The sequence below is a fragment of the Actinia tenebrosa genome, unplaced genomic scaffold (assembly GCF_029948245.1).
Source record: "Actinia tenebrosa isolate PJP-AT-01 unplaced genomic scaffold, QUT_ActTen_1.0 PGA_scaffold5__44_contigs__length_20552954, whole genome shotgun sequence".
NCBI lineage: Eukaryota > Metazoa > Cnidaria > Anthozoa > Actiniaria > Actiniidae > Actinia > Actinia tenebrosa.
This window is the reverse complement of record NW_028292582.1, coordinates 14,060,802-14,084,637: the sequence shown is the minus strand read 5'-3', so window position 1 is coordinate 14,084,637 and position 23,836 is coordinate 14,060,802. Positions and strand designations below refer to the sequence as shown.

The 23,836-nt window shown below is 37.9% G+C and overlaps 3 protein-coding genes across 5 annotated transcripts in view; 2 read left to right on the top strand and 1 right to left on the bottom strand.

Moving 5' to 3' along the window:
• The window catches only part of LOC116290785 (DENN domain-containing protein 3), a 41,778-nt gene extending 36,705 nt beyond the window's left edge, over nt 1–5,073 (top strand). The window contains exons 42-47 of the mRNA XM_031697889.2: nt 761–839; nt 1,076–1,139; nt 1,765–1,895; nt 3,595–3,717; nt 3,821–3,886; nt 4,312–5,073. Of these exons, the coding sequence (XP_031553749.1) occupies nt 761–839; nt 1,076–1,139; nt 1,765–1,895; nt 3,595–3,717; nt 3,821–3,886; nt 4,312–4,536 (688 nt within the window). The 3' untranslated portion in view covers nt 4,537–5,073. The remainder of the gene's footprint in view (nt 1–760; nt 840–1,075; nt 1,140–1,764; nt 1,896–3,594; nt 3,718–3,820; nt 3,887–4,311) is intronic.
• Nucleotides 5,074–6,097: 1,024 nt separating this feature from the next.
• Nucleotides 6,098–11,528, top strand: LOC116290786 (uncharacterized). 3 transcript variants are annotated; one of them, XM_031697892.2, is made up of 5 exons: nt 6,098–7,094; nt 7,942–8,063; nt 8,794–8,940; nt 9,717–9,869; nt 10,248–11,528. In XM_031697892.2, the coding sequence occupies exons 2-5, from the start codon at nt 7,988–7,990 to the stop codon at nt 11,429–11,431; spliced, it is 1,560 nt and encodes a 519-aa protein (XP_031553752.1). In that variant the 5' UTR covers nt 6,098–7,094; nt 7,942–7,987; the 3' UTR covers nt 11,432–11,528. The 3 variants fall into 3 exon arrangements, with proteins under 3 accessions (XP_031553752.1, XP_031553750.1, XP_088893794.1); XM_031697890.2 differs by having other exon boundaries at nt 6,099–7,094; nt 7,977–8,063; nt 8,794–9,123; XM_089037668.1 differs by having other exon boundaries at nt 6,100–7,094; nt 8,794–9,123.
• A 1,505-nt stretch (nt 11,529–13,033) lies between these two features.
• LOC116290803 (tyrosine-protein phosphatase non-receptor type 9) lies at nt 13,034–22,828 on the bottom strand. The gene is made up of 11 exons (XM_089038269.1): nt 22,763–22,828; nt 22,554–22,697; nt 20,910–20,999; nt 20,244–20,368; nt 19,620–19,725; nt 18,387–18,895; nt 18,020–18,110; nt 17,638–17,707; nt 17,256–17,334; nt 16,706–16,853; nt 13,034–13,688 (listed from the first exon to the last, which is right to left on the bottom strand). Exons 1-11 carry the CDS (start codon nt 22,802–22,804, stop codon nt 13,224–13,226), a joined length of 1,869 nt encoding a protein of 622 aa, XP_088894395.1. The 5' UTR covers nt 22,805–22,828; the 3' UTR covers nt 13,034–13,223.
• Nucleotides 22,829–23,836: the final 1,008 nt, after the last annotated feature.

Genomic DNA, 23,836 nt, shown 5'->3' with positions numbered 1-23,836 from the left:
TTGTTTTGAAACACAGCTTTGATTCGTAAATCCTTTGCTAGCTTTCCATTTATAAACTTGAAGCAAATTAAAGCACGTCATTTGAATTTATTTTTAACTTGTTACTTAACATAGCTGCAGTAAATTTATTGTCAGTGGTATTATTTTACGTCCATTATCTGTGTAATCCAAATGAAAGTCGTTATCACAAGCGTCATCGACAACACCTCTATCGTCATCAACGCAGTTATCGTTATCAACGTCACCACCAGCATTATCGTCATCATTATCATCGGCATCATCACAATCGTCATCACAATCATCATCATCACAATCATAATCTCCATCATCATCATCATCATCATCATCACCACCACCATCATAATCATAATCACCATCATCAATATCATCATCACCATCATCATCATCATATTCACCATCGTCCAAGGGCGGATCCAGGGGGGGCAAAGGAGGGCTGAAGCCCCCCCCCCCCCCCCCCTCAGCAGAAAAAAAGGATGCTTTTTTATATTGTTTTCCGTCGTGTTGACGGAAGAAACTCAATTAGCCCCCCCCCTAACATTTTGGCTGGAACCGCCCTTGTCGTCATCATCATCACCATCATCATCATCATCATCACCATCATCACCATCATCACCATCGTCATCATCATCAATATTAATTGACATGTGTAGGTGAAATAATCCAAGAATGCACTTTATATAGCAGCAATAAATCATATGCTAATTTATTTAACTTTTTTTTGTTTGTTTTTCCATTGTAGAACTGTTACAGTGTGGAGTGCAAGTCTTGAAGGGCTCATCATAGGATGGGATCCTGTAACATTAACAGCCAAAAAAACTGTAATTAAACCTTTATCTACTTCTAGCCTCGGCTACCCAAAGCCTATTTTGGCAACACCCTTACCACTGAGGGAGGGGCTGAGGGATTCTTGGTTGAGTTTTGTAGCATTCAAAATGGTTTTCAACCTCTGCACCATGATCACTCGATAAATACCCGTCACCATAATGTAATAAGTGCATGTTTTATATCATGAATTAAATAAATTTTAAAGTCATTTTCCCCCAATCTTTCATAGATAAAGCTAAATAAAGTCAAGACTCTGACGTCACTCATCTCCATTGGAGATACCTTCTGGTGTGGTACGTAGAACACAGGAAGCCCAGTTACAATTACGACTATTTTTACTCCACATACAAGAGTATAGTTCGTTTATAAATTGGTAATTTGCAGTGACTGCTCCCAAGTGATAATCGTTTTATTGATGACCACTAGCATGGGATTATATCTTTGTCGGGAAGAAACAAACTGTAATCATAAAGACTGTGTTTTATACGCTAATTTGCTTTCCGGTCGTATTTGAAGTCGTACATTACTATTTTTCTATATCTTTGGTGACACAAATCACTAATTTGCGAAGAAAATGTATTACAAGCTCTTCTTCATCCTTTAGTTTTACCAAACAACGGAAGAATATCTAAACTCAAAATTTGCCGCTAATCTATTGTCTAAATACTCAAGCACTATTGGATAATTTGTAGAAAATTTGTCGAGGTGGCTTTGGTTGGAGTAGTCGCACTGTAAGGAAAAGGATTTAGCATTTAGAAGAATATTATATTTAATCTATATTTATCTAAGTTAAGAATTTAGAGACGAAATAAATAGTAAAGTCACAAATAAATCTCTTATCTGTACTGAGCAACCGCGACAAACCGCTCAAAACTGATACATTTGTAGTATCTGACTTTTTTTGTCATTTTCCTTCAGTCACAAGAGGTGCAGTATTAATCGTCGACAGAAATTCTGACGGAAGTGATTACAAATCTCTGACCGCGTCATCAGATCAAGGGACTGTGCAGTCAATCGACTGCATGTGTTATGTATCTGAAACTAACCAGGTGAGACAAAATAGCTCCGATAATTGATGGTTTTCAACCATTTCCAAGAGAATTAAATAACAAAAGACACGGCGGCCATGTTGGAGGATATAACGAAAGAATTCATTGACAATTCTTTTGTTAAAGTGCTACTACGACGAAAATCGCTCAAACTTGGATTCAGCTGAAACTTCTTAAAAATGCTCTTTAAAGGTCCAATAATCACTGTATGAAGTGTTTTCTCGATATTCAGGACGAAAGTATGATATTTTTACGATTATTTTTTAGAGTCTGTGACGTCATACACTCAACATCAAACATTGCTACATATATTACTTTGTATATAAATCCTTAATTTATTTTATTCCTATGAAGCCCAAAGGGTGGCTAATGTGCTTATTTCACATTACTTGTGACTATAATTTATATTTTGGGGTGTTTGGGTATTTCTTTCTCCCTTTACTACTGATATTTTGATCATAAACTACAAAGAAATGTATGGAGCGATGTTCGATGTTGAGTGTATGACGTCACAGACTCCAAAAAATAATCATAAAAATATAATACTTTCGTCCTGAATATCGAGAAAACACTTCATACAGTGATTATTGGACCTTTAAAGAGTATTCTTAGGAAGTTTCAGCTGAATCCAAGTTTGAACGATTTTCGTCGTAGTAGCACTTTAAGTTCTTACAACATGGCCGCCGTGAAAACCATCAATTCACCATTTCCCATACATCAGTTCACTGGTCAAACACAAAGCATTCAAGCGAGGCGCCAAGGTACTTTCAAAGGATTATTCAAATTTGAACCTTGCAACCTCGACTGAATGCTTTGTGTTTGACCAGTGAACCGAAGTATGGAAAATGGTGAATAGACCATATCATATGCCGCTCGTGAAACAAAGTTGTATAAAAATAATACTAATAATATAATAATAATAATAATGATAATAATAATGATAGTAATAATATATCTAGTTTGCGATTTGAATATTCATGTATTTCAGTGTAGGTCCGTGGAATTTCAAAGTGTTTGTATCGTTCAATTTGTGCTTGTTTACTTTACCGTTGGTATTTGTGAATATTTAGACACTGAAATAAGACTCACCCTCAATAAACGAGTCTGTGATAAAGGAACACAGCGCGCATTTTACTTAACTCGAAAACGGTCTATTACTGACTGACAGTTGGAAATTTCTCGATCAGTTTTAGTTTTCGGAGACATTTTCTTCTCGTAGCTCATGAATTTTTAAACTCGTCCTGAAGCGCTTGAAGGCGGCACCAAACGGGTAACAAATATGACCAGGACAATCTGTCTTTTAAAAAAGCTGAAAAGGCACTGGTAACCAGGGGTTTGTATCGGCCATTTTGAGCTTGAGGAAAAACTGGGTCGAGTTGGTATTGCAGTGCATTTTGGGGCTGTTTTAGGAGACGAAATGGACGCCATCTTAGAAATGTGTCCTCTTAGACCCAGTATTTCTTAAATCGGCTCGGAATGGCTAAATAGACCTTTCCCGAATTCATTTGACTGATCACAAAACAATGGTTTCAAGTCGAGGTTGGACTTGACGAATAAAAGAATCAAGTTCAGTCTCGACTTCAAACCATTGTTTCGTGATCATCCAAGCGAATTCGGGAAAGGTCTATTAGTGTTTTTGGTTTATATATATAATGGGACTTCACTTTGGTCAAAGTCTTCTGTTTTTATTTGATCTTAGGTTTGGACGGGTATTGACAAGAAAGGACTGATTGCAGTCTGGGATACCAATACTCATAGTCACGTGATACATACTGTAGAATCTCAAGGTTTTACTCAGATGATTCACTTGTGTGGTGGAAAGGTACACATTTTAATTTTGGGTTGCCTTTGTATTTGCACGTTTATACACGTAAAAGATTCTTATATCGATTGTTCTGATTGGCTGTATTTTGCTTTGTCGTCAGGTTTGGGCCGGTGGTCGAGATGGTATTGTTCACATCTTTAATGCAAAGAACTGTCATCTAGAGGAGGTATTAAATATATTTCAAACTGATCATTAACCACCATCATCATTGTCATCGGCATCATCTTCAATCATCATCCTCGGTCACATTATTATCATCATCGCATAGTCATTATCACATAGTGGTCGTCACCACATTCATTTTGAAAGAGGTCACTAAAATATATATGATACTTTAATATTCAATATGTTTAATATTAAAATATTTATAATACACTCAACAAAATTACGTGATTTTGATTGAACAAGAGGAGTATAATTAAATTCCAAATTGAACTTCGTAGACAATTTTGTTGAGTCAAATTTTGCCATGCGACGTAGGGATAGGTCACATGACTGGTTTCTGCTTCTCTCCCTTCGTATCCGCTCATCTCGCTCAAAGTATCAATTTAAAAAGTTTTTCAATTTTTTTTCGATTTGTTTATTCTATAGAGTCTTGAGCTCCACGAAGATCGAATACGATCCATGTGTTTGACCGAAACAGCGTTCATGCTGACGGGGCCTGGGTCGAGGGATGGTCGCATTGCAGTTTGGCAAACTCATCTGACCAAAGAAAGGACGATCAATGAACCAGATTACGAAGTCGTCGAACAAGAAATTGTCAAAGACGATAGTAACAAATCAAAAAGGTGTTTTAGGAAAAAGAAAGCAAAGTAATCAAGAGTTAAGGGGGGAAGGGTTGAGAATGTGAAAATCTGTGAGTCAATGTTTAAGTTGTATGGAATTACAAGGCTTGATTTTGATCCGGTTCGTTTTCCATAAATTTCAAAATAATCTTAAATACTACTTCAAAAATACACCTAACAAACAGTGAAGGAGACTTATATAAAAAAAAAAAAAAGATTATGGATAAAGGGAAATTCTTTTTAGGCCTAGATTTTTGTAGTGAAAATTTCATTGATATTTTTTAATAGATATATAATATAATATTAATGATTATAGGTATTCCGTCTGTCTAAAAAGAGGAAATCTCCAAAGCCTTTTATTGCCCTGAAACTTTTGAACTGACTCAAAAAAATTTTAATCATTTAAAAAAAAAAATAATTGGTAGTTTGTATTCAATTAAATCTTTATATTTAATTTTCTTCGATTTTTACAATGTCTTTCTTAAGGATAAAAGATCGTAGGAGCAGATTTTCGTGTTCAGTGTAATAAAAAATAATAATAAAATTAATGCTATCGTGCGATAATGTATTCTGGAAAATGTCAGTGTTTTCATATTCCCGTGAAACGGAGTGGCTATTCGTACGTCACCCGTACGGCAACTTGTATTTGCCATTCGTACGGGACTCAAAACTTTCGTCGATTTTCTCGGGAACTCTGTAGGTAGGCGAATATTTACCAACATTTTTCACTCCCGTACGAATTATTCGCGATTGTTATTCGTACGGGAGTCTGTTCAGCGAATATTTACCAACATTTTTCACTCCCGTACGAATTATTCGCGATCGTCATTCGTACGGGAGTCGGTTCAGCGAACATTTACCAACATTTTTCACTCCCGTACGAATTATTCGCGATTGTTATTCGTACGGGAGTCGGTTCAGCGAACATTTACCAACATTTTATTGACCAACACTGTATTGAATGCGTGTTGTGGTTTATTGTCTGCACCAAAACGTTAATGAAAGTTTGAAAACGTTAATGAACCCACGCAAACATATTCATGTTTATCAAATTCAATGCTACCCTGCGAGCAGAGTCTCCTTTTAACTCCTCTACGGGCGAGAGAAGGAAAGGAGTTAAAAGGAGACTCTGCTCGCAGGGTAATTCAATGCTTAATTTCTTAATGAAAGTTCCATCGCACTCTTGAGACTCTGTTCACCTTATTATTGTATGCCTGTTCGCTCTAATGACAATACTTCTTCGCTTCAATGAGTATTCCTTTGCCGTTAATGAACAGAAAAAGGTGTACATAGTTAAATACAGAGAATACACAGAGACAAGAGAATATGAACTAAGAGAAGGAATCCCCGTGCCCCATCATGAACGTTCCATCGCACTATTGAGACTCCGTTCGCCTTATTGTATGCCTGTTCGCTCTAATGACAATGCTTCTTCGCTTCAATGAATATTCCTTTGCGGTTAATGAACAGCAAAAGGTGTAGTAAATGTATTTTGAACTTATAATTTAAATATTCATATCATGCTAATATGGCAACCACTTTGATAATAGGATTATATATATATTTGATATATATATTTGATATATTTTCTATAGTGATCGACCGAAACAGATTACGTCATCTTTCACAGTCCACATATAGTTCTGTCGAGTTGTTGAACGAACTCTGATTGGCTGGGATTAGTAGACTTCCTCTTACTTCACCTCAGGCAGTCACTTTTGTTTGGCAAAAGTCACCATAGCAACTAACTGGCATTCCTTACAACCGGATGTCATGAACGTAATTCAGGGTATTCCCCTTTAGACTTCTGGCCCAAGAAATTCTACATTACAGTCAAACCACCTCAAGCGTGAACACGTAGAGGTCATTAATGACTTTATTTTTGGATTCTTGATTTCATTATTATTCGATTCGAACATTCATTAATAAAAACGAATCTTCAATATTCAAATAATAATAATAATAGTTTGAAAATTCGATTAACTTGGCTCGTAGGCTCTTGTTTATAGCGGAAACAGAAGGTAAGTCATTAATATTACATATTCCTTGCACAAAAACCTGCCCTTGCATTTCAGCTGCATATATGCTTGGCTTTTGTATATAGTAAGCTTTGTATATTCTTTTTCAATAATGAATGTTCGAATCGAATAATGAAATCAAGAATCCAAAAATAAAGTCATTGATGACCTCTACGTGTTCACTTAAATGCTTTTTTGGATGGCCAAGGAAATAATAGTTAAAGCTGATATCAATCAAATTATTATTTTTTGCTTTTAAAACTGGATGTTAAAAATCAATATTATTTTTGATTCCTTTTCATGTTCGCGAAGGGTGCGATGTCAGTTAAAGTAATTCTCTTCATGGGAAACCCCCCGATAACTGGAATTACGAGATTCTAGAATGTACGAAGGGAAAAATCCCTTCTTTGTACTTTGAAGAACAAATAGTGCTCCAGTTTGCTGGTTGACCATAATTTGGTTTTTCGACATAAGTGTTGAGGTTCGCCACGATTCGATCGTGTTATTAGTAAGATTGACAGTGAAAAAGAAAGAAACCTTGAAGCAAGCAAGCCAACAAGATAAGAAACAGGTAAGAAATTAGAATTATCAATCTGTGGTCGATGTTGCTGCGATTTTAGAAATTTTACGTCTTTAGTTTGGAACGACTTTGGTGTGAGAACTTCTGTATCAAATAAATGTGTCTTAAATTTTTAAAAAAATATTACAAAAATTCGAAAACAAAAAATATCAACGATATACACCAAATCGAATTTATTTTTCTGCGCTGACTAGCAAATGACTAGCTTCGTCGTTCACTTGGAAACAGTATAAAAGCTTTTTTACATATATGAGGCAGCTGAGAAGCTAGTCAGTCGCTAGACAGCTAGCCCAGAACAATTATTATTTCGATTCAGTGTATACCAACTGATTCATTGGTAAAAGTCTAGAATACATGTGAAACTTTTTAAGAACGGTGAGTTTATGCATAAGGTAAAGAAAAAAGACAATTGTCATGTTCTAAGACTTCCATATTAAAATTTAACCTACTCAATTTATAGCCTGCGTTCCATCAGGCCTTTTCTTTTCCGGATGTGACACAGACTAGTCAATTGTTAGCGCCGTCAAAATTAACTCACTTTTCAGTTAAGCACCTTTTTCGTATTCTAATTTTTTAAAAACATTTTCTTTGGTCAACATGTTTACTTTCCTCACAATACTTCATCAAAATCTTGAATAAATCAAGACAGCAAAACGTTAGCCTACCGAACCAAGACGAATAAGAGCATCGAAAGAAATCTAGCCTTCTTTGCAGACGTTTGTATTTGTGTCGGACGTCTGCAAAATAGGCTAAAAGAAATCATGCTAGTTGTTCAATAGTTGTAAATAAAAATAAAACTGAATCTTGGACTCATATTATTTTCTTAAATCTACTACAGGTTTGCGATATTATATCAAATATATTTTTACACAGAAGCCCCAGCTATGTCACGCATGGAAGAACTATTACTCGAGAATGAAGAGCGTGATGTGACTGAAGGTCACACAAGCGCAGTTCAAGGTAATCATAGCTAATAATAATTGAGTAGTAATGATCTTAATTTAGGATCAGGTAGACGGCAACACAGGTAGCCCAAAGACTGAAGGCTTGACAAGATAACACGCTAAATTTCATCCGCCTTCTTGACTTAGATCAGCCCAGAACGGCTGGTGTGTTAGCCGGATTCCAGTTTGATATATCGATGTTCGCTTGGACGACAGTACTACACGATTTAAGTAGTCAGTTTATAATCTTTTTTCATGATGGCTCAGTTTCTTAAGAAATTGAAGATGTTTTAGCCCCCGGGTCCCGGGGGGGGGGGGGGTACTCCGCCAGGATTTGGGTAGGGGTGTTCCGCTGGGATTCTGAAAGGGGTACCCTGTTTATGACAAAAAAAAATCAAAATTACAGACCCTGGTTATGACAAAAGATATAATTAATTGCACTGAGTTCCTGTTTCAATTATCATGTCAGCTCGCGTTTTTTTTTTTTTTTTTTGACGACCATAATAACCAGTTTCGGTCAATACGAAAGTAGAAACCCTGAATATGACAGGAAACTCAGGAAGAACTTGGAATTTGGAAGAAATTGCACACCCTGTTTATGACAAGAGGCTCGAAAAACCATACCCAGTTCAGCGGATCATCCCCGTATAGTCCATATATGGGAGTACCCCCCCTCCCCCCCGGGTGTTTTAGTTATCATTTATTTGTCATTTTGTCATTTTTCATCGTTTGATCTTCTCTTACAGTTGTTGATGAGGTTCAACCAACTAATGAAGCTTACGAGAGACAAAATGAGGAAGTCAAGGGCTTTGAATACGATGTGTTTATCTCGTACAGTAAAAGTGACCGTCCATGGGTCAAGGATGTACTCCTTCAAGCACTGGAGCAAAAAGGCAAGAAAGTGTGTATCGATTACCGTGACTTTCAGCCTGGGGCCCCCGTAATCGATAATGTTGTACATGCCATTGAGAACAGTCGGGTTTCTGTTCTGGTCTTGACACCTGCGTTTGTTCAAAGTGAATGGTGTATGTTTGAAAGTAAACAAGCTCTTGTCTCTTCCTTGGCCACTTCTAGAGGTTTGTGATTAAACACCTGATAGAATAAGATCATATTAAACACAATATCAAGCACCACGCTACTCACCCTTCACCACATCGCATCACTTTACACCACACCACAATTTACCATACTACACTACACCACATCACAATACACTTTATCAAACAAGACTACCCTACTTCACCCTTCACCACATAACATCACATTACACTACATCATACGACACCGCACCACGCCATACCACACAATAAGATACTAAGATACTAATAAGATACAATAAGATATAACACTGCACTTCACCACACCACACTTCACCACACCACACTTCACCACACCACACCATACCACATCACACTTCGCCATACTCACCCTTCACCACATCGCATCACTTTACACTACACCACACCACACCACACCCCACCCCACCCCACCACCCTTCACCACACCACACCACACTACATCACACCACACCACACCACACCACACCACACCACACCACACCACACCACACCACACCACACCACACCACACCACACCACACCACACCACACCACACCACACTACATCAGATCACGGATTTTTATAATAACCATTTTCTTTTCGATTCTAGCTCGTGTTCTTCCACTGATTCTAATAGAGTGTGGTATTCCAAAGATCCTTAAACACTTGACTTACTTGGATCACACAAGTGAAGATGTGCAGCCTTACTTCAAAGAACAGCTAATTGATAGTCTGGATAATGCAAAAAAGTGGACTTCACCAGGTAAAAAACATATACAGCATTGACTGACACTAATAGATGAACAGAGATACGCTTTCCATCCATACAGTCTATCCCTCTTCTATTACCTCGTCCATCCGTCCATCCATCCAATGCCCATGCATGAAATGAGATTCGTTATGATGTTGTAATCGGTCCCTTTTAGTTTGGGCTTAATGATTTCTCATCATGGGCTTAAGGTTTTTTTTCCATTTCAGACCACGTGTCATTGATTCTTTGTTTGAGTTGTACCCATATCCATGTCTTCTCATGCACAGCTGTTAAACAAAAAAATGATGCTCTAGGGAATGACATGTGGTCTGAAATTGAAAAACGTAACGCCCAAGCTAAAAGGGTCTATTTCTTAATCATCCAAAACAGATCGCCATGGAAGTGACATAGTTCCCATTTCAGAAGTCCAGCAAGTCGTAACGAGGTCTCTGGACCAAGACAAGAGACGTGAAACTGCTATAAACAAGCTGATGGGAGCTTTCTCTTCCTTCCAGCTTTTAAAACGCCGAATTTTGGTTTGCATTGCGTGTCCTTGCATAATGTTTTTGGTTGCTTTTTTAATGCTTATTGCTTTGTACATCTATTTTATGGTAGATCAAAAGTTTGTAATAACCCCTCTAGAACCAACTTCAGTTAATTCTACTGCCACAAATGTTTTTGTCGCTTTCCAAATCAAAAATTCCGTGGCCAAGCAGTGTGAGGTATTGCGAATGACGAACAAGTACTCAGGGAATCCTTTTTTGGTTGATACTTTTGGCTTCGAAGATCTGGGAAAAAAAGTTCTTTATGATAAAGAAAAAATCACTCACTTTGTGACATCTTTGTCTCCGAAGAAGATGTTTAAGCAGAAAAGGTTTCGTATTCATGGAGACATGTCAGTGACAACCAAGTTTTGCTTTCGCTCCAACCAAAATGCCTCATTACGACTCTACAAGCCCACGAGTACTCATGATGTGAATCAGTTTGACAAAACGATTGATGCACGAGTGAAGTATGAGGACTATACATCGATTGGAAATGAAACGTTTTGCGGCACTTCTGTAATCAAAGGCCAAAGCCTCACTTCCAACGAGTTTAGCGCCTTTGTATTCAAAAACGTTGCTAATACAATGATATTTCTTAATTTAACAACTATTTTCAAAACACCAAATTGCAAAAAATCTTTGGCTGTCCTGACGTGTCGTAATGTCTCGGAATGTCAGCTTCCATCGTCTCCTAGAATCAGCTACATTATTGTCTCAAAAAACATCAGTGCCCGTTCCTATTTTGGAGCTGACGAGATCGAAGTCAAATGTGTTTATAAAATTCCCGTGTTATCGAATTCTATCGCAAGTGTAGGGATTTTTTTAATGGGAATCCTCTTCCTGTGTTTGATTATTATGGGTTTCAACAAAAAATGTAGGCCTCGTTTGCAAAAATGGTATTTTGGGAGGAACATAGTTCGAGAGAAGCTTGGAGAGACCGCTGTACAAATGATTGTAGATAGTCCCGATCTTGAAGAACTTTCCAAAACTATTAAACAAGAAAGAGAGAATAAAGAATTTACAATCTAGAGTATGAGAACCGTGTGAGCAGGTTAACCGAACATTTTCTTGTGATTTAATTTAATTTGTTAAACGTTAGTGAATAAAAGAATGGAAAGGACTTAAAGATGTAGTGTACATGTGTATTTGAGTCTGACAAAGTTACTCTGAGTCTGAGAGGTTTTTGAATTAAAAAATGAATAAATTGGCTGGCATGTAGTCCTTTTGCAGATTAATATTATAATTCCAAACTTACAATAATCAAAAATCACAAATAAGTAGTAAGTTAGAAATATTTTAAATTTGGAAAATCTTGAATGGAATGTAGGACTGTACTGCACTGGACTGGATCCTGGATCGCAAAAAAAAAATCTTCGAATTTTCAGCTTTTTAAAAGGTATGTATAATCTTAATGAACAGCTGAAAACAAGTTCAATCTCTAAAATTTAATTTATTCTCTTCAATTCGGAATTTTGAGAGTCCTTTTTTTATTTTGAAAAAACTGGAACCGAGTCGCGGTGGACTGGACTGGACTGGACTGGACTTTAATTAACTGGGTCTTCGGATCACAAAGACATTTTTACGCCGAATTTGCACCTTTTATGCTATAACTGTTGTTCTAGTATTTATAACTAGTTATTTTATGTCGATATTTTGCACGTGCCCCCAAAAATTTTTGAAGAAAAAAATTTTTGAAAAAAGAATAACAAAAAAAAAAAAACATATTAAACCGAAACAAAAGAGGAAAATAAATTATTACAACCTACAAAAGTGCGAATTTATACGAAGTTATCCGGACGGGCTACCTGTGCACTGCGAACCCGGTCAGAGCCTGGAATCTGCACGTGGGAATTTGAAATTTTTTTTTATTTTGGAACAGTGCCCCCCCAGCTCCTAGGTCCTCGCTACGCCCCTGTACCCTTGTATCCTTCTCTTGGTTATTGGGGACCGAAATTTGACGCCATATATAACCATGGTCCCCTTGTATCTCTAATATCCCTTTAACGTTTTTGAATCGCTGGAGAAGCTAAGTAACGGTTAGCATTAGAATGCAGCTGTTTTATGTTTTTGTAACCATGACAATTGGTGTAATTTGAGGGTGTGAATGAAATATAAAGTTATATACAGAGGCAGCTCGCCTGTATCGAAGATTATTTTCAAGGCTACTGAGCATTCCGAAGTTGAGAGGAAAACTGAGTCGAATTAGCAGTGCATTGCATTTCGGGACTGTTTAAAGGACTAAAAAGAAGCAATCTTGGAAAAGTCAAACGCCCTCTAAGACCCCGTCCACACGTATCCGCGAATTTTTGTATCCGCAAATTTTTTTTTCGGATACGAAAATGTTTGCGTCCACACGCAGCGTATTCGAATCGTTTTCACCGTCCACACGTGTCCGTTTTCGTAGAATTTGCGGATACGTTCACGAAAATTTGCGGACACGTGCCGTGGACGCAACCCGTATCCGTAAAAAAAAAATTTGCGGATACGTGTGGACGGGACCTAAAACAGTCCAGTTTTACCCTCACCCTTGTAATTACTTATAGCTCACAAAATTATTTTTCATCATTCAAGTAATTGAAGGATAGTCAGTCACGTGGCGCCCTACAACAAATTCTTAATTTCAAACGGATCTTCTATTATTTAGTTCTTTATTTTTCGCACTTAATTCGTATTTACAAATTTGCTAGTCATAGATCACGGGGTTCAGCTCGCTTATTGTATTTGCTTAACATTATAGATTAGTTATCTCTTAAATATTGCAAACGAGAAAAAATGATGTGCGCAATGCGTCTTGAAATATCCCAAGAAAATAGGTCCTATTTTAATCACTTTCGCTCGAAGAATCTTCTGCGCTTCGCCACTCGTTTAGGAATCTAGCAATTTCTTCTTTTTCAGAGTCAGAAAGCATTGGCAGAGACAGCGCGAACTCGAGAACTGCAAGGTGACAGAACTCATACTGATCGGGTGTTTGTATCATGTGGGCTCGCTGGTTCCTCAAATATTTGACGGTGTTGGAGATTTCACATGTTCCTTGTTTTTTCATCCTTTCTATGTTAATGTCTATAGTGCAAAAGGTCCCGGTACGCCCGACACCTGCGCTGCAATGGACCACCATTGGTGGGCCTGAGGGATGCCCTGTCCAACTGGACCATAGGGCCAACACGGCCGAGGCCTGAGCTTGTCGTACCAGGCCTAGGATATGTAAGCATGACTCGGCTGAAGATGGCACACCGAAGTCTGGCCACGAAGTCATTTGAAAATGCATTATTGTACGACTTGTTTGGGTCTGGAAAAGAGATATGTTATCTTTAATCATCAACATTATCAACTGAAACCATGGAGTGTCTTTTCATCCATCCCTCCCTCCCTCAGTCCATCCAACGCTACTCTTCACCTAGCCCTCACTATACCTCCCTCCCTTCTATAAATCCATGTATCCTCATCACCGCCATCATCGTCTCTCCATCGTCTCTTCATCCATGTATCATCACCACCATCATTGTCTCTCCATCCATGTATCATCATCACAACCATTATCGTCTTTCCATCAATGTATCATCATCACAACCATTATCGTCTCTCCATCCATATATCATCATCACCACCATCATCGTCTCTCCATCCTTGTATCATTATCACCACCATCATCGTCTCTCCATCCATGTATCATTATCACAACCATCATCGTCTCTCCATTCTTGCATCATTATCACCACCATCATCGTCTCTCCATCCATGTATCATCATCACCACCATCATCGTCTCTCCATCCCTGTATCATCATCACCACCATCATCGTCTCTCCATCCTTGTATTATTATAACAACCATCATCGTCTCTCCATCTTTGTATCATTATCACCACCACCATCGTCTCTCCATCCATGTATCATCATCAACACCATCATCGTCTCTCCATCCATGTATCCTAATCACCACAATCATCGTCTCTGCATCCATGTATCCTCATCACCACAATCATCGTCTCTCTATCCATGTATCATCATCACCACCATCATCGTCTCTCCATCCATGTATCATCATCACCACCATCATCGTCTCTCCATCCTTGTATCATCATCACCACCATCATCGTCTCTCCATCCATGTATCATCATCACCACAATCATCGTCTCTCCATCCTTGTATCCTCATGACCGCCATCATCGTCTCTCCATCCATGTATCATAATCATCACCACCATCATCGTCTCTCCATCCATGTATCATCATCACCACAATCATCGTCTCTCCATCCTTGTATCCTCATGACCGCCATCATCGTCTCTCCATCCATGTATCATAATCATCACCACCATCATCGTCTCTCCATCCATGTATCATCATCACCACCATCATCGTCTCTCCATCCTTGTATCATCATTACCACCATCATCGTCTCTCCATCCATGTATCATCATCACCACCATCATCGTCTCTCCATCCTTGTATCATCATCACCACCATCACCGTCTCTCCATCCTTGTATCATCATCACCACCATCATCGTCTCTCCATCCATGTATCATCATCACCACCATCATCGTCTCTCCATCCTTGTATCCTCATGACCGCCATCATCGTCTCTCCATCCATGTATCATAATCATCACCACCATCATCGTCTCTCCATCCATGTATCATCATCACCACCATCATCGTCTCTCCATCCTTGTATCATCATCACCACCATCATCGTCTCTCCATCTATGTATCATCATCACCACCATCATCGTCTCTCCATCCTTGTATCCTAATCACACTATCATCATCTCTCCATCCATGTATCATCATCACCACCATCATCTTCTCTCCATCCATGTATTATAATCATCACCATCATCATCTCTCCATCCATGTATCATCATCACCACCATCATCTTCTCTCCATCCATGTATTATAATCATCACCATCATCATCTCTCCATCCATGTATCATCATCACCACCATCATCGTCTCTCCATCTATGTATCATCACCACCACCATCATCATCTCTCAATCCATGTATCATCATCACCACCATCATCGTCTCTCCATCCATGTATTATCATCATCACCACCATCATCGTCTCTCCATCCATGTATCATCATCACCACCATCATTGTGTCTCTCCATCCATGTATCATCATCACCACCATCATCGTCTCTCCATCCATGTATCATCATCACCACCATCATTGTGTCTCTCCATCCATGTACATCATCACCACCATCATTGTGTCTCTCCATCCATGTATCATCATCACCACCATCATCTTCTCTCCATCCATGTATTATAATCATCACCATCATCATCTCTCCATCCATGTATCATCATCACCACCATCATCGTCTCTCCATCTATGTATCATCACCACCACCATCATCTTCTCTCCATCCATGTATTATAATCATCACCATCATCATCTCTCCATCCATGTATCATCATCACCACCATCATCGTCTCTCCATCTATGTATCATCACCACCACCATCATCATCTCTCAATCCATGTATCATCATCACCACCATCATCGTCTCTCCATCCTTGTATTATCATCATCACCACCATCATCGTCTCTCCATCCATGTATCATCATCACCACCATCATTGTGTCTCTCCATCCATGTATCATCATCACCACCATCATCGTCTCTCCATCCATGTATCATCATCACCACCATCATTGTGTCTCTCCATCCATGTACATCATCACCACCATCATTGTGTCTCTCCATCCATGTATCATCATCACCACCATCATCGTCTCTCCATCCATGTATTATCATTATCACCACCACCATCGTCTCTCCATCCATGTATCATCATCATCACCATCATCGTCTCTCCATCCATGTATCCTAATCACCACAATCATCGTCTCTGCATCCATGTATCCTCATCACCACAATCATCGTCTCTCCATCCATGTATCATCATCACCACCATCATCGTCTCTCCATCCATGTATCATCATCACCACCATCATCGTCTCTCCATCCTTGTATCCTCATGACCGCCATCATCGTCTCTCCATCCATGTATCATAATCATCACCACCATCATCGTCTCTCCATCCTTGTATCATCATCACCACCATCATCGTCTCTCCATCCTTGTATCCTCATGACCGCCATCATCTTCTCTCCATCCATGTATCATAATCATCACCACCATCATCGTCTCTCCATCCATGTATCATCATCATCATCACCATCTTAATCCATCCGTCTATCCGCCATCTATGATCAACGACATCATCCATCCATCTATCCATGTATCATCATTGCCATCACTATCACCCATCTATCCAGTCCAGTTACCTCGGTATCAGAGATGTCAAATATCCGTTCCACGTGATCCTCATATTCCTGGGTCTCAATGTGTTGTATTCGTAGATTCATGTAAGCATCAGTATCGCCATTCTCGGGCCAGTATCTTTTACACTTTATTCTGTTACGTTCAAAACACCTTGAGAAAACATTATAACCAAATAGTGTTAGTGGATCTTCTATATTTCCATGATTCAACGTTTTAAAATATTTTTTAAGTTCTTAAATATACTTCCACGTACACATTATTAGAGGAATAACGAGTAAAGAAAAGTATAGTCTTGCGACCAAGGTTTTTCAAATTTGTAAGAAAAATGTAATTCATATAAGATGGCGGATTCTCAACTTTCTTAACCGCACTTCCCACAATCCCAATCGATACAGGTTCGTTACCAGCTCTCCTTAGAAGGACTGCACTGCACTTGAGTAGGTGATGCAGATTTTTCAATAAGAAAGAGAGAGAGAGAGAGAGAGAGAGAGAGAGAGAGAGAGAGAGAGAGAGAGAGAGAGAGAGAGAGAGAGAGATAATGCAAGATCTTACCGTGTTATCATAACGACTACAACAGACTTTTGCTCCCATACCATACGCCAGAAATCCCCTGTGGTATTTGGCAATGGACCTGAAATGAAGATTTGTAATGGCTATCACATACGTGGTGTGTACCGTAGGGATGGAGGGCTGCACTCTGGTTACTAACTGTCTGAAGTGATGGAGGAATAAAGGAGGAGGAGGAAAAGGGATGGAGAAAGGAAGAAAGGGGATGTGGGAAAAGGGGTAAAGTAGATACATAGGAAGTAGAAGGAAGTGAAATATTTCATTTTTTATTAATTTAATTTTTGCCTGAAAAATTTCAACGAACTTAAATGAACTCCCTACTAAAGACAAACGAAGTGTCAGTCAAGGTGATCTTCTATTCTCTAACCTTGTGTAGCGATGAAGGCTTTTGGTTGCTTGTAACCATCCACATAATTAGCATGTATATAATCAGAAAACTGAAAAAATATGTATATAAAAAATTCTATAATAAAGTGTATTAATAAATGGGTACAAAAAGATTGGAGTTTCAAGCTTTTCCAAGTGCAAGAAATAATGTGGAAAAAAGCATGGCCACCATGTTGGATGATCTTTTGATGTCACATTTACTCCAATCAGCTTTTAATTTGACCCATGGTAAAAGCAAGATTTCCAGTATGAAAAACAACCAACAAACGAGCAGGAAAGGAGTACTTATATTGGAAGTCTGGTTTCGTTAATAACGTATAAGAAAGACAAAAATAGTAATCAAGAAAGAAGACTTCACTTACATCATCCTCATCTATAGGAGTGAGAGGAACTCGTGTTCCTTCTAAGCACAACACATCAGTGTACCGATTTTTCCTGACATTGACTCGCAACCTTTAATGAAAACAAATATAAATGGATTAAAAAGCTTAATGTGATTAAATGTGAACTACTGGTTTGTTTTCATGCATTTCCAAAAGAATGAAAAAATGCCTGCCATTTTGGTTCACTTGATTACAGCAAAAGAATGGCAAAAAATTGCTCAGTAAAGTGAAACAACATGTTGGCCATAACGTCACCTAAAAGACGGAAATTCTTTTTCGAATTCAAATAAATTTAGAGAGTTGATCATAAAAAATAGAATACCAGGTGATTCACAGTCTTTCTCACCTTGTTTTATCAAAAACTCCTTCCAATGGCAAGCTCTTCAGTTCCATATACTGTGCTTTAATGCCTCGCTTTCCTAGCTCTCTCACGTGCTGCATAAACTCTGAGACACTCATAACAGGCTCTCCAAAGTCTGCTACTTCATTCATAGTTTCCTCAACTCCTGGTTCACATTGTGGCTGTCTGCTATCCCATCCCCTGCCTTCTGTAGTAGACTCCCATCCATTTTCTGTGGTTTTAGGTGAGTCAGGAATATCATTGACACCGAGTGTCTCTGCATAAGAAGCAAGACACTTATTCAACCAAGAGAAGTGATCAACAGGCAATGTTCCTCCAAGTGTTTTGGGAATATTTTCCAGTGGTAGTTTCTCTTGGAGCTGCTCAGATGAAACAATTTCTATTCTTTCACGTATCTTTTCTCGTAAAAGACTTGAGAGAATAAGGAGGATAGCTTTGAACCATAAAGGAGGAGAGATAATAAATACTCGCTTCAACCTGGCTGGATAACAACCCTGGAAAACAATGCAGAATTGTTGGTGATGGATCTTGAACGGTAGTAGATTGTTTCAGGTGAAGTGTCAGCTCATAAATAATGTAGCATATAGGATAAATGGCATTCAAATAAATATTGAATATCTTATAAGGATGACAAGAATTTGCTGTACAGCACATTTTTCTATACAAATGCTTATAAAGTTTTCAATTTTATTTTTGATGTCATTTCTCATAGTTGAGGTATGAGATGAAATCATAAAATCTTGCAAAAAAATTATAAGCTGAAGGTGCTGATTTCATTTCTTGTGTTCATTTGGCACAAGTGGTCGTTCTAAGGGGTAGAAGGATTAAATGACCTGTTAGTCCATATTATTTCTATACCTATTTCAAAAACGTAGCTGGTCCTAGATCTGAAATGGGCGATCTGAGAATAAACTAAATTTTGGTGCTTACATAATTTATTTCACATTTCTGACTTGTGGGTCATGCTTCATATTCAGATTTTAAAGGAAACTACGTTGTTCGGCTGTGAATATAATACAATTTGCAGCGTACTATTCAGTCTCAGATTTCAGATCTCTGACTGACAACATTAAAAAAATAGGTGTATAGTATGGCCTACATTCTTGGTATAGGAGCTGTTAATCAAGTAGCCTAAGTATAAATAGGGACTTTAAAGGGCCTGGGAAAAATATGAGGAAGTCCTTTGAAAAGAACTAATAGGACAACTCTATTACTTACTTTTAATAAGTCCAGTACTTTATGACTAAGTTCATAATCAAAGTTCTTGTACGATGAGTTGGACATGTCATATAATAGAATAAGGCCATTACGTTGAGTTACGACACTACAAGGAACAAACAACAAAAAATTATGATTATGATTGAGTGGGAGTGACAGTTGAAAAACATGTTTGCTTACTACTGCTTCTGCAAGGTCAAGGATTAATTGTGTTAGGATTTTTCCAATGCATAAAGATATCTCAACTGAGTCTTAAGGAAATAAGGTAAAGTTAACAGTCTACAGAGCTTTTAAATGTAATGTCAATCATATGGAAAATCAACTTCTGGTTCCAAAAGGAAAAGCAGTTCTATAAAGATTTTTCTTTCTTTTTTTCTTTATGAAATGATTTGTCGTCCAAAAATCTAAACTGTTTCAGGTGGAGGTTAAATTATTCAAAACATTTTTTTGCTTTATTATAGTGGGCTTTGTGAGTGGATAGATCCAGAAATACGTCACAACCTAACATATTTTACAATCATCACTCCCCAAAGGGGGCTCTTCCATGAGGTTCCCTCCACTCGCACTACCAATGCATTCTATATAACAGTTCTATATCCATGCATCAGGGAAGGACTGACTCACTCTTTGGTTGCCTCATCAAGTTGAAAAACCATTCCTTTGATGACAGTATCATGAGTGGTTAATTCTGGAAAATGTAGGCTTGCATTAATCATTGCTATTGCTGCTCCTTCAGGGTCAGGTTTCTCCTAAAAATATTCAAATTTTATTGGAGTTCATTTGCTGGCCAGGAGGTCTTTAGGCAAGGGAAGGTTCGTTTTTTGGGGGGGAGGGGGGAGAGATGGAGGATTTACGGTAATCTAGAGGACTAGCGTCCGACGAAGGACTAGTGTCCGAAACGTCAGTTTTTTCATCTTTTCACGGTGTATAATTTACCTTTTTATCATTACTGTTTCATTAGAAACACCGACGCAGCTCACACTAGTTTTTAGCTAGTTATCTCTTTTTAAAAATATAGTTGTAGCCCTCCTCCTTGTGCTCAGAAAGAAATTCATGGCCCTCCTATTAAGGCAACAAGGCAGGGCCATAGCAAGACTGAATATTTGTTTGCAGAAGTAAATGAGCGGCAAAGGGGGAGCAACTATTGGGGTTCAAATTTTGAAATTGAGATCCTCAGAAATGCAATTGTGCACCTCATTGAAAAGCTTGAGGTCTTATACTTTTTTGCACTACTCACAGGTCAAACAGTAATGAAAATGTCAAACAGGCTTGTTGATTTTCTGTTCTTACCAAAACTGTAAACTTCCCAGACAGTAACTCTTGTCTCATGGGATCATCGTAGGGAGACATTTCATTCAGGCCATACATAACACATTTGTCCTGAAAAAATAAATCTATAAGTACCCCCTCAGGCTCCAGTGACTATGGTGAATACTTACCTTTTCACTCAAAGACTCATGGCTCAGTAAATATTTACTGATAATCACTTCCCCTTCGGCAAATAATTGTTAAATATTATCATCAGGGCTCAACGTAATGGCTGGTCAACAGACAATGTTGGGCCAAAAATTGGCAATCCACTGATCAAACACCACTTGTGGGCAGTCTTCTTGGCCAGTGGCATTGACTGGTCTCTTGTTAATAAGTGTACATGTGGCTAGTGCACCATCATGTTTGAATAACTGAGCAAGGGTTACTTTTAGCCTTGAATCGCATATGCTTATTATGAGCTGAGGGAGTTAGGTAGGTGAGAGAGGCTTGAAAGGATCTAGCAGAGTGCCATCAAGTTTTGAACAACAAGAAATGGAGGTTAATTATATTATTTTCATTCAATCCAGCCTCTATTGTAAATCAGACTGAAAAAACATTGCGTAGAGTAATGATATTTATTACTCAAAAGAGAGGAAGGGTTGATGGTCTTTGTACTGCTACTTCGTCTAGGCTCCTTTGGTCCTCCCCCTTCTAAAGAAATGAAAAAACTATTGAATATAAGGCTAGTTTTGAAGATAATGAAATTTATAAAATGATCCTATTCCTTCTAAGAAATAAGTTATTTTGAAATCTAATGACAGAAGTATTCTCAAAAAAAGGGTGTCAATACACAAGGAACATTTGCATGTCCAGTAGAAGGTTGAGCAACAAAACCTTAGCTTATGTAATTAACAGAGTAATGACAGCCAGCTGGTGTGAATATTTTTGAATACTTGAACAAAATTCTTGACAAATAATGTACATATTTCTTTTCGTTTTCCAATCTCAACTACATTTACAGTATACTTTAGATATGAATTTTCTTCCCCAAAATAGCAGCAAGATTCACTTTTGTATGTCACTTAATCTTTTTTGCTTGTGCTTTTTAAAGTTAAAGATTTTTTTTGCGTGGATATTACATGTTCCTTCTCGATACAAGATCCAATATACACATGGAATGCAGTACACACAAAGAGAAAGAAATTTTCCGTTTGTGCATACGAACAAGATGTGCTGAAGAGAGATTCAGCACTACACAATAGGATCTTACAAGACGCTTTAAGAATGCACTGAATACTGAATAAAACGTCAGGCAAAAGGGAAAGTAGAATGTTGCATATTTGTAGCTAGATAATTGCGGCGCCATCAATGATAAAATACTGCATGTCAGTGTAAGATTTAGCTGATTAAGAGTGATTAAGGGTCGTAAAAATCAAGGGGAAACTTCAAGGAGCACAAAAAGTGTCAAGATTTAAATAGCCACTTATATCAAGAAGACAAATTTGAAAGATTAATCAAGAAGAGCTGCTTATCAATGAAAAGAATGAAACAGAAATTCAATATCAACCAAGAAACAGAAAGACCTTGTCAGAATTTAAACCATGTAAGATGAAATTAAAGCTAAGAGTGTTTAAGGTCGTATATTTAATGAATAATTTCATAGATAATTTCATGACATAATACCTGATGATTTCTGTATAATTCTATAGCTCTTTCTGGATCAAACTTTCTAGCTATAAGGAATTTGATAGCAGTCGATGTACCGATTGGACTGAGGCCATGTTTCGTCCGATCGTTGTTGATCTGTGTCAGGAATATCGTGATAGCCTGTGGGAATGAATAACCGGTTAGTATGATGCATTATTTAGTCGATAAGAGAGTGTTTTTCGTACCTCTTTTTCTGTCTCTGTGAAACCAGTCCTATCTTCCGCCATGTTTTGATGATCGGATGAGCCACACATGGGCATGCCGGCTGGTTCGTTCAACCGTGGGCGCAGCAGTTTGTCAAGAAGCGGGGGAGGGGTAGGCGGGGAGGGGTAAGGCACCTGACACAGTATAATTCAAACATTTTTTATATTTTTATTTTATTAGTTTGTTTTAGTAATTTGTTATGACAACTCAAAATTAACACAAAGCTAAATGTAGTTTTTTTGTCATTAAAAGTTGACGGTAAGTATTAAATATTCATTAATTTTTTAAAACGAAATCGAATAATTTCATTTTTTCTTGTGATGTTCATTTTCCAAAAGCTTTTTTGGGCTTGAGATATTTTCTTTGCTGAGACCTCGAAAGATTTGGTTAAATTCGTCATGATAGTAAAATTAGAATTTGGTTGAATTTCTTTCTAAAAACATCTTTCACTGCACGCAAATTAGGGAATATTTATTGTTAAATTTAAACAATGATGATGTTTTTTTGAGCTCTGGACTTCTGTCCGCTGTCGTCTGCCATTTTGGATGTACCATTTTCAAATTTTGAATCTCGAATCTGACGTGAAGGGGGCGGAGCCTCCCCTTTTATACCGGAACTTCCTGTTTAAGGTGGCTGCCTACTTTTGAACGTTCGAATTGAGCCCACGATGAGCGCGCGCTCAAAAACCGCTAAAAAATCTACAAGAACCATACGCGTTTTGAGCTTCAACAGGGCAAAACCCTCAAATTTTGCACGGGACTCTATATTTTTTGATAGCTCATTCGAAAAAACTCCTAAAAATCAAGGTTATATCAACATTTTAGGAAAAGTTTAAATCAGGAACACGTGAAAAAATAGATTTTTGTAGGGATTTTTGTTCGACTTTATGAGATTTTTTAAGAGCACCGAAACTACAAAATATGACAAATCAATGTATCTCCCTGTCTTTTTGTCGAAAATATCCATGTATTATTGTAGAAGGATTGACTGGACTTCGTTCGTGCAATCATATAGTCTGCAAATAACTATTATCTTATTCATCTTAATTTTTTTCT

Excerpts from the sequence above, each read along its gene's own strand:
- LOC116290786 (XM_031697890.2), top strand. The coding sequence starts at position 7,988 with ATGTCACGCATGGAAGAACTATTACTCGAGAATGAAGAGCGTGATGTG. Across the intron at positions 8,064-8,793 it reads TCACACAAGCGCAGTTCAAG|TTGTTGATGAGGTTCAACCA; the intron begins GTAATCATAGCT and ends CTTCTCTTACAG. Across the intron at positions 9,124-9,716 it reads TTCCTTGGCCACTTCTAGAG|CTCGTGTTCTTCCACTGATT; the intron begins GTTTGTGATTAA and ends TTTCGATTCTAG.
- LOC116290803 (XM_089038269.1), bottom strand. The coding sequence starts at position 22,804 with ATGGCGGAAGATAGGACTGGTTTCACAGAGACAGAAAAAGAG. Across the intron at positions 21,000-22,553 it reads AATTATACAGAAATCATCAG|GACAAATGTGTTATGTATGG; the intron begins GTATTATGTCAT and ends TTATTTTTTCAG. Across the intron at positions 18,111-18,386 it reads GGAGTTTTTGATAAAACAAG|GTTGCGAGTCAATGTCAGGA; the intron begins GTGAGAAAGACT and ends TTTTCATTAAAG.